The sequence below is a fragment of the Moschus berezovskii genome, chromosome 3 (genome assembly GCF_049115385.1).
Source record: "Moschus berezovskii isolate FMDL1 chromosome 3, NW_MosBer_1.0, whole genome shotgun sequence".
In the NCBI taxonomy this organism is placed as follows: Eukaryota; Metazoa; Chordata; class Mammalia; order Artiodactyla; family Moschidae; genus Moschus; species Moschus berezovskii.
Window position 1 is genome coordinate 122604024 of NC_142462.1, and position 9886 is coordinate 122613909.

A 9886-nucleotide genomic window follows, 5' to 3' on the forward strand; every position below is an offset into this window, starting at 1 on the left:
GTCACTGTTTTCATGGTTTCCCCATCTATTTGCCATGAAGTGATGGAACTGGATGTCATGATCTTCGTTTTTTGAATGTTGAGTTTTAAGTCAGCTTTTTCACTGTCCTCTTTCACTTTCATCAAGAGACTCTTTAGCTCCTCTTTGCTTTCTGCCATAAGTGTGGTATCATCTGTATATCTGAGGTTCTTAATATTTCTACCAGCAATCTTTTTTTTTTGAACTGAAAGCAGCAGAGTATTTTATTTTAAAAAAACCATCATTCAGTAAATGTTGTTACACTATAAAACATCTAGTTTTCAACTGAAAGGTTTTTTAAGGAGATGATTTGGAGACTTCCACATTTATCATATGCCTTTTCATTATTCTTTTCCAGTTTTGCAACTCTGGATCCAAATTGCATGGCTTACTTTGGCAGAAGAACAGAGGCGGTTTGATCAAGTTCCACTGCTGCAAGATGCAAAATTAGTTTTTCACCAATTCCACAGAGTAAAGTCAAGTTTGCCTTTTCCCAGACTGGTAGGGAATTTATAAAGGAGACAACATTTTCATCCAGGAAAGGAAATCTTGCTTTTTTTCCCATGATCACTGATACCTCTATCATCATGACCAAGATTTCTAAAAGAAATTCGACCCAGTTCCATTTCAATTTCCTTATTCAGTCCTTCCAGCCCATGTGTCAGGAAGCAGACACGATGACAAGAATAACCTGCAAGCTGCTCATCTGCACCAATTCCAGTAAGAACTACCTTTGCACTGCTCTGGAGCATGGTTTTGCTCCATCTTGGGTCACTAACGAACCAGCTCCTCTGGAAGCAAACCAGACTGCATAGCCAATGCTATCATCCAGGACTGTATCCAAGGGCTGGATTAGTGCAATATTCGAGTTCTTCTTATCTTTGCAGTTCTTCTAGAGAAACATTAAATTCAATAAAATTCCAAATCTGTGAAGGGTTGGCAGCTTGCAGTTCCTTCAGTCCCACTCTTCCTGTGACTAGATCTGGTACATTGAACTGTTCACCAGGGCTAGCAGCAGCAGCAGCAACACTTTTGGAGAATTCTTCAGAGGGTATTTCACAATGATTTTTCTGTTTTCTTCCTTTTTTGTTAAAATTAACTGGTATGGTCTTTTCGTTAGTCATGAAAGCCACATTGAGAAGATCAACTGGTTCATCTAAAGGAATATGATGGTCAGCAAGGGCTGCAATGACTATGGATGAAACAGTGAATAAAGAGGAGTGAACAGCAAGATACAAGTTCTATTTAAGAAGGGGCTTTAGGAAAACCTACAGACAACTGGGCAGACAAACAAGGGCAGCAGAGGAGAATGAAGCTCCAGCAAACGTTAAGCACAGCCCAGCTCCCAGCCAGGCCGGCACAAAATCTCACACCACAGGCCTATTCACCTTAATTCCTCATACCTGATATTATCATGTCCGACTTTCAACAACATTACAGGGTGTGCTAAAGGCAGGAAAAACACAGAAAGCAAACCTTAGACCCAGACTCTGATGTGACACAGATCTTGGAATGTTCAGGCACAGAATGTGTGTGGAGATGCACAATACAGAGACACTTATCCAAAGAATCGGCCGCTGTGGCTCATGGGATTATGGAGGTGAGGAGTCTCAAGATCTTGGGTTAGCAAACTGGCGACCCTGGAGCCAAGGGAGCGGCTGAAGGAGGAGCTGGGGGAGGAAGATACTCAAGGAGTATGCGTCATGATGGAGAAGAGAGGATGACTGCCGCAAGGGGAATTCTCAAAAAGGGAGGAAATCAGTAACAAATCACTCTGCTGGCAGCACGTTTTCAGAAAGATCTGCTGCTTCGGTTTAAGCCTCTGAGTTCCACTTGTCCTAACGCAGGATAAAAGTAACAGCAACACTCGTGTTCCTGCTTCCCCTGTTGATGTTAGCAGTGACGTCACTCAGTCGTGCGCCCCTCTCCTCTCCGCGACCCCAGGGGCTGCAGCCTGCCGGGCTCCTCTGTGCATGGCGTTTTCCAGGTGAGGACACTGGAGGGGCCGCCAGGGCCGCAGACGGTGCAGCTGCAGAGCTTTCTGCCCGGGGCCTGGCTGGGGGCTCGCCCACTTCCTCTTCCCGCTCTCAGGGCTGCGCTCTCCGGCGCCATTCTTGAGCTGAGCTTCCGGATCACGTATTACTGAAAGAATATCCGCCATGTCCTCCGTGTGTGTGTACGTCTGGGGCACGGTTACTGACCTCCTGCATTCAGCCTGCAGTGTGCTGGCTCTCAGAGGAGACACAGAGAGTTCAGGAGAGCACACGGCCCCAGGAGACGCAAGACAGGGGCATTGCTCCTGCCCCACGGACAGCGGGGCGGTAAGCCAAGGCCGGTGACCGTGCCTGTGTGTGTGTGTTTTTATTGTGCTTGAGCGTGTGTTGTGGGGTGCTGTGCATAGTGTGTTTGTGTGTATATGTGTGTGTGTTATGTTGCTGTGTATCTGTGTGTTGTGTGTGTCTATTTGTGCATAGATGACTATATGTATGTTTTCTGTGTGTTGTTTGTTTGTGTCATATGTATGTTTATACGTGTGTGTATGTTTGTGAGTATATGCATGAATGGTGTGTGTTGTGTTTCTATGTATGGGTTGTTATGAATATATGTGTGAGTGGTCTCTGTGTCTTATGTTTGTGTTTGTGTGCTGTGTATGTCTGTTCATATGCTTGTGAGTAAATGTGTGCTCATGTGTGTTGTATGTGTGTTCTATGTTTGTACTTTTGCACGTGTGTGTGTGTGAGTAGTGTATGTGTTGTGTTTGTGTGTATATTTTGTTTGTATGTTTGTGAGTGTGTGTGTGTGTGTGTTTGTGAGAGTGTCTGTGTGTGTGCGCCTGTTTTAGGAGCAATGGGAAGAGCCAGGGGAATCAGGAGGGCCTTGCAGCCGTTGGGGGCTGCCTGGAGCTCCCCGCTGACCCTTGGGCAGGACGCTGAGTCTCACTTTTCTCCCGAGAAACCTCACAAGGTGACAGATTTGCTCCATCCTGGAGACAAACACGGGCGTGTGGCCCGTGTGTGGTGATGCCCCGTCGGGCAGGGTCTGGAGTGAGGTGGCCGCGGGCTGGGCAGACAGCTCTCTGTGCTTGAGAGCGGATGACAGGTGTTCCTGGTGGGCGACAATGCCCTCCTTGGCAAAGAGGACTGGGAATTGCTCTAGAAAACATCGTAAAATGTCCTGGAATCTTCCAGGGGGACGAGATCTCAGGAATGTGTAGTTTGGACTCAACATCCACATCTCCGGGGACATGGAGGCCCTGGCAGCGTGACCACCCGAGTCGGTGGCCTGCAGCTGGGTGCCGAGGACCCGGGGCTCCTTGCAGGACTGGGCCCCACACGGAGAGGGAGCCTGGGCGTGTCTGCCGCCCTCCTCTCCGCCCAGCGTTCGGCCTCTGCAGCCCTCACTGCCAGGCTCCCCTCAGAGAGCATTCCAGCCCCAGGAGCCCCTCACCAGCCCCTCCAGCAACGTCCTGCTCACGTCCACCCGGCACCCTGGCCACTGCTCCCAGGACAGTGTCTGTCAGGACGCGTTTCTGGTCATTTCTTCCCATCACAGAATCTGCCCCCCCAAGTGGAGACCACGTGCAGGGGAAGGAAGGGGGAAACAGGGTCCCTAAAGGAGGTAGCGGGTATCTTAGACACCCCCTGACCCAGTCCCATGCCAAGAAACTGATGCAAGCAGCTTCCACAGGCAAGGGAAAGGCAAAAGTCAGGAGCCCCTGAAAGCTTGGAGGAGACATCAGTAAGACACATTATGGTTTTTCCTAGATAGAGGAAGAAGAATTCGAAACCCTTCTCCCGGAGGAACCTGAAGAAGACACATTCCAGGATCCTTCTCCAGATGGGTCAGAAGGTAAAACAACTTTCTAGCAGACATGAACTTGAGAGAGGTGGGGCTAGGGCCTGATGGGCAGGTGGTGTGCTGGGAGGGGCAGCGGGAGTCCCCGTCAGAGATTCACCCACCGGGGTGGCCATCACTGGGCGTTTGGGTTGGGCCTCCCTTTACCCCAGCCAGACAGAAGGCAAGGGCCCCTGATGGTGCCATGGGTCAAAGCGGGTGACAGACCACAGCCGCTGCCCCTTCGCTGAGGGTCAGGAAGGATGTGTTCGTGGGTGTAACAGACGACTCGCCCCAGGCCCCTGGTGGGTGTCGCGCTGTCTCTGCTTTGAGACTCAGGACCACAGGGGCTGCAAAGCACTAGTGAACACGTAGGATGCAATCAAGGGCCCACAGGTCTGGACTCTGTCTTCCCAAGGGGCTCCCTCCCCGCAAAAGCTGTTTCTTCAGGGTCAGGGGCTTCACTTTCATGGGCTCAATTTTCCCTCTAACCTGGGGAGACAGAACTTAGGAATTTAGGAATGCTGGAAATCCATCACTTTCCTGGATAAAGGAATTGATTGCCAATTTATTATGCAGTTACATGCACCTATGTTTTTATTAGATGAACTTCAGTGGCCTGAGCCATTGGCAGAAAGCCATAACATTAACCTGCAGAGGAAAGCGAAGGTCCCAGTGTTCACACTTGATTTACCCTTTTTGCAGCAATCGGGGTTAAGTATTACTTTAAAATTCCTCTTCTGTGCTCAATGTATTTGGTTTTTAAGTCCAAAGGCGTGGCATGAGTGTCTCCAGGCTTGCCCAGACGGGAGACCACTGTCTTCCTCCAGGTTTCCATCTGAGAATACAGACGGACATTGCCCTTCCCTGCTTCTGTGGAACTCCCAGTCATTCACTCATGTTACCTGCAGAAGCTGGAGGGAAGCGATATCTTCCAGTTGGAGTTGGTGGGTGGGTCAGCCCAGAAAGGCAGACAGGCAGGAGAAACACACCCCTGCTGGGGAGAGCTGGAAGAAGACGGTGCCAGTCCTGGCCTCAAGAGGCTGAGGGCTCTGCACTGAGACACAGTAATGTCTTCCCCGGGAACAGGCTGGAAATCAGCTAGGGTTTGGTGGTTCTCTATGTGCTGTGGGTCCTGGGACCTGCAAGGCCAGGAGAAGGGAATTCCCTTCGTGCCCTCCAGCCACGGTCATTTCTAAAATCTGGATGCGGGGTCCTCAGTATTAGATGGGCATGAAACATCTACTCACAGTTGATGGTTCTGATATTCTCCTGGGTGAGGGTGTCCAGCCCAAACTTCAACGGTGGAGCTTAGGACTGTGACCCCATTGTGAGCTGTGTTGTGGAGCTGGGGTCTGGCTGAAAGGACCCCATCCTCACAACACTCCATGTTGGGAAAAGTGAAGGTAATGTGGCGTGTTCGATCATGGCAGGGAGAGGATAGACACAGAGGCTGCGTGCTTCCAACTTCACCCTCTTCCTGGAAAGGGTCTCCAACCAGAGGTGCTCAAGGAAGCTCAGGCTCCCAGTTCACGAGGGGATGATCCCACCTGGTGGGAATAGGTGGCCCGAGAAGAAGTTTCAGAACAGAAGCATAAAATGTGGCATTCTGCCATATGATCCTGCAATTCTACTTCTGGGGAATATACCCCATAGAGTTGAAATAGATGGTGAATATATGTGCACTGAGATGCACAGCAGCATTGTTCACAATAGCAAAAAGTGGAAACAACCCCCCAACTCCATATGTATATGAATGTGGGTTCATATATACACCTACATTCATATATACACCTACATTCATATATACACCTACACGTACAGTGGAATATTATTCAGCCTTAAAAAGGAAGGCAATTCTGACACTTGCTCCAACATGAATGAACCTTGACCACATTATGCAAAGCGAACAAGCCAGACACAGGAGGGAAAAATTGCCTGCTTCCTTAGAGCAGTCAAACACATGGAGACAGAAAGAGCAGTGGAAGTCGGGTGTTGGAGGAGGAAGGATGGGGAGTTAGTGTTTAATGGGGACAGGGTGTCATTTGGGAAGATGGAACGTTCTTGAGATGCCCAAGTGACGACTGCCCAGCAATGTGAATGTACCGAACGCTACACCTAAGCTTGATTCAAACGGTACATTTTATGTTATGTATTTTCTACCTTAATGTTTTCCCCAAAAGTTAAAAAGGGAGAAAAGAAAGGAAAGCACCCGGGCAGGCTAAAGCGGGGGACGGACTCTAACCGCGGCCCCCACCTTCTCTTGATGCTTCCAGGGCTGCGGGGGGATGAAGGGACCCCGCAGACGCTGAGGCTCATCCTGGTGGGAAAGTCCGGGAGCGGGAAAAGCGCCACGGGAAACAGCATCCTCGGGAGGAGAGTGTTCGAGTCCAGGGTCAGCGCTCGCCCGGTGACCCAGGCCTTCCAGCAGGGCCGCCGCGCGTGGGGCGGGAGGGAGCTGCAGGTCATCGACACCCCCGACGTCCTGGCCTCCTGGGCGGCGCCGCGCGGGGCCGCTCGGGGCGGCGGCGAGGCGGGCGCCCGCTCCCCGCCGGGGCCGCACGCGGTGCTCCTGGTGACAGAGCTCGGCCGCTTCACCGAGGAGGACCGGCGGGTGGCCGAGCGCCTCCAGGAGGTGTTCGGGGCGGGCGTGCTGGCCCGCACCGTCCTGGTGTTCACGCGGCACGAAGACCTGGACGGCGGCTCGCTGGGGGCGTACCTGCGGGAGAGCGACAACCGGGCGCTGGCCGAGCTGGACGCGGTCTGCGCGCGGCGACACTGCGGCTTCAACAACGAGGGGGACCGAGCCGAGCGGGAGGCCCAGCTGAGGGAGCTCATGCGGCACGTCGAAGGGGTCCTGTGGGAGCACGAGGGCCGCGCCTACAGCCTCCCGGCCGCCCCTCAGCCCCGCGCCGCGGCCCGTGAGAGCTGGGGCCTCTGGCGGCCGGGCGCCGCGGAGGGGCGCGGGGACCAGGCCTGGCTGCGCGGCCTGCGCCGCATCCTGAAGGAGCCCGAGCCGGCTGGAGGCCCGCTCCCGCCCAGCGCGCCCAACTGAGGCGCACGCCTCGCGGCTTCCTGCCTGCCTGCCTTCCCCGGCCGAGTCCGGCTTCCAGGCCCCTCACTTGCCGGCTCCATCCCGGGTCCCTGGCCCCTCACTTGCCCGTTCCATCCAGGTGGGTGGGCTCCTGAGTTCTCAGGGCCTTCATCACACCTTCCAGATCACAGGGACCCGCCTGCTCTGTGCGCCCCCCCCCCCCGCCCCCGGCACACTCGCACGTGTCTCTGGCGTTCCCTCTCTGCAACAGATCTCTGAGAGAAGCCAAGCCTCCTGAGGCGGGTCTGTGCTCCCTCCTGCCGTGGAACCCCGATTGCATCCCGGCCACTGGAGTCTCTCCTTAAAACTCGATGCAGGGATCAGCGTGGTTGTGGACCGGGCCACTCTGCGTCTCCTGGACTGTGTCCCTGCCCGTTAAGAGGGCAGGCACGATGGCTTTTAAGGACCTGCGCCATGTGGGGCAGGACAGGATCTGGGCTGGGGAGGAGAAGGCACCTAGAAACGTGGGAGGGCCACAAGGAGCTGCTTTTGATTCGCTCTTGAAAGAGGCCACCACCTGCAGCAAAGGGGCCCCATGGAAGGAGCAGAGCAGGGCAGGGGTATCTAGGGGCCAGGTCTGCTCAGGAAACGGGGCCTAGACTGCAGGACTCGGACCCGCCCCGGAGGTCCAAGTGGACTTGGGCAGCGGAGGAACTCTTCCCAGGGAGGCTTGGACAAGGGAGGTCACACACCTGGCACCTCCCTCATGATGCCCACCCTTGTGCATGGAGAGCAGAGGAGACTTCCAGCCCCGCCTCTGCCTGACCTGCAGCCCCATCCCTTCTCCCCTGAGAGAGGGGAGAAGGCGAGGGGTGTCTGGGTGTGTAGACGGGTTCCCCAGCCAGGTGTTTGGGGGTGTGGAATGGGGGAAGGAAGAAGGAAGAAAGGGAAGCTGCAAAGAAAGAAGCAGGAGACCACGTGAACGGGGCAGCCTACGGGCCTGGGAGAGTCCTGCAACTCGGGGTGTCCTCTCGTCCTCACCCAGAGGACCCCTGAGAAAGCTGGAGCAGGTCTTTAGCTAAAAGGGTCTCGAGTCAGAACAGAGACACATCGGAGTATGCTGAAGATAGCCTTTGTGCCAGACCATTTGCTAAATAGGTAATCCATCTTCTGCTGATCTGAAACATAGCAGTTATCATATGGTAAATTTTCATATTCGCTGTGATTTCTGTGAGAATTTTTGCCTCTTCTTGTCTTCCATCTTCTCAACTCCTATATGAATAAAGTATTGACTTGATTTTTGTGGCTTTGATTGTAATGTGAACTCTCCACCCACCCCACCCTGATTTCCTCCTCAGTCACCATTTTTGTATTTCTTTTGTTATTTTCAAGCATTTCTTCTTCTGTGTGAAAATTAAAATTACTTGTTGAGTTTTCTAAAAAGAATATTGTTGGTGTTCCAGTTGGAGTTGTTTTATGTTCATCTATTGAATTTGGGAGAATTGGAAGCAAGATAAGTCAGACAGAGAAGGACAAGTACTGTGTAATATGTGGAGTCTAAAATGTCAGACCTGTTTAAAAACGGAAAAGAGTGGTGGTTACCAAGAAGTGGGACACAGGGGATGAGATTGATGGTGTTCTTGGCACAAACTGTCGCAAGATTAAAAAGCCATAGAGGTCTAAAGCACAGTAGATTGAATGTAGACAGTAATATTGTAGTATAAGTGCGTGATGTGCTAAAAATTGTTAAAATGACAACCAACTATGATACACCAGTCTACCAAAGTAACAGCACACCTTGAATTTACACTGTGTGAAAAGAACAAATTTAAAGTCACATTAAAAATCTGAAACATAAAAAAGTAATGGAGAATCTGTATATTCTTCAAGGATAAGTGAAATAAGGTCATTTTATTTCTAAGTGAATAGACCCATTACTTCATAACCACTGAATTAACAGCTAAAATCATTCGCATTTCCTTTGAGATAAGAAGATAAATATCTTTAACTTAGGTACTTTTGTTTTAACCCTGTTGGCTTAATTGATCTCATCCTAGAAAATACAAGTATTGACCAAATGACAGGCACTGTCACTCACAAAACATCAAGTCACTAAACGGCAAATGGCAAGTCACTCAAAACTTGTCATTCATTAAAAATTCTAAAGGAATTGCTTAAAATTATACAGAATATGGTGTTTTCTCTCCTTTGTTACTCAAAGTCAAGGAAAATCCCTCCCATGACATTTCAGAAGGAAGGGGAGCTGTTGCTTCACACCATCACTCCCTGAGCATCAGAGAACAGGGAAGGCATTGTCGGTTTATTCTGGAAAGTCCGTGGTCTGTGTACCAGAAAGAGCTTCTGTGGTTGAAGTCATGGGTAGGGGGAGGAAAGGGGGTTGTCTTGGCCGAAGCTGTGAAAATAGTAACCTTGGGAATTCATTAATCTCAAAAAATCCCTACACTGGAGCAAAGCACGAGAGAGAGAGATCTGGAGAATCTGAAGTGACCAGTGAGTCCACGGGCTGCTGCCTCCTTGGTGGGTCATGCACTGGCTAAAAATCTCAGGGAAGTTTTCCAGCTCTGAATTCTCCTGTAATAACTTCCATACACTCTGTAGAAAATTCAAAATAACGAGAGTTTTTAAACAACTGCTGGAAGACACTGAGAGTGACCAAGTCTGAGAGTCACAGGGAGAGGCTTAAGGAACTTTACGCTTCACTCAGGGGACCATGTGGCTGTCACATGTATGTGGTTCCCCCCGAGAGCACGTCCCCATCCTGCTGATCCAGGGATGTCGCTCAAGCAGAAATTCACAGGGACCTAGACTAAGAGGACGGAGTTTGGGGGCAGCCAGAGAGGGTAGATGTTGATGGAGAACTCCCACAGAGGGGCACGGGTAGGAGCATGAGAAATTCTGCATTAAAACTCCCTTCAAGTCTTTGGATGACCCAGGAATTGCGGTCTCTAAAGGGTCCAGGGGAAATGTTTTGGAAGGATG

The 9886-nt window shown here is 51.3% G+C and overlaps 1 protein-coding gene across 4 annotated transcripts; it reads left to right on the forward strand.

Moving 5' to 3' along the window:
* The first annotated feature begins 1800 nt into the window (after positions 1 to 1800).
* Positions 1801 to 8183, forward strand: LOC129552769 (GTPase IMAP family member 6-like). 4 transcript variants are annotated; one of them, XM_088834726.1, is made up of 4 exons: positions 1801 to 2005; positions 2233 to 2339; positions 3783 to 3867; positions 6129 to 8183. In XM_088834726.1, exons 1-4 carry the CDS (start codon positions 1909 to 1911, stop codon positions 6905 to 6907), a joined length of 1068 nt encoding a protein of 355 aa, XP_088690852.1. In that variant the 5' UTR covers positions 1801 to 1908; the 3' UTR covers positions 6908 to 8183. The 4 variants fall into 4 exon arrangements, with proteins under 4 accessions (XP_088690852.1, XP_055277491.2, XP_055277492.2 ...); XM_055421516.2 differs by having other exon boundaries at positions 1856 to 2005; positions 3787 to 3867; XM_055421517.2 differs by lacking the exon at positions 1801 to 2005 and having other exon boundaries at positions 2012 to 2339.
* Positions 8184 to 9886: the final 1703 nt, after the last annotated feature.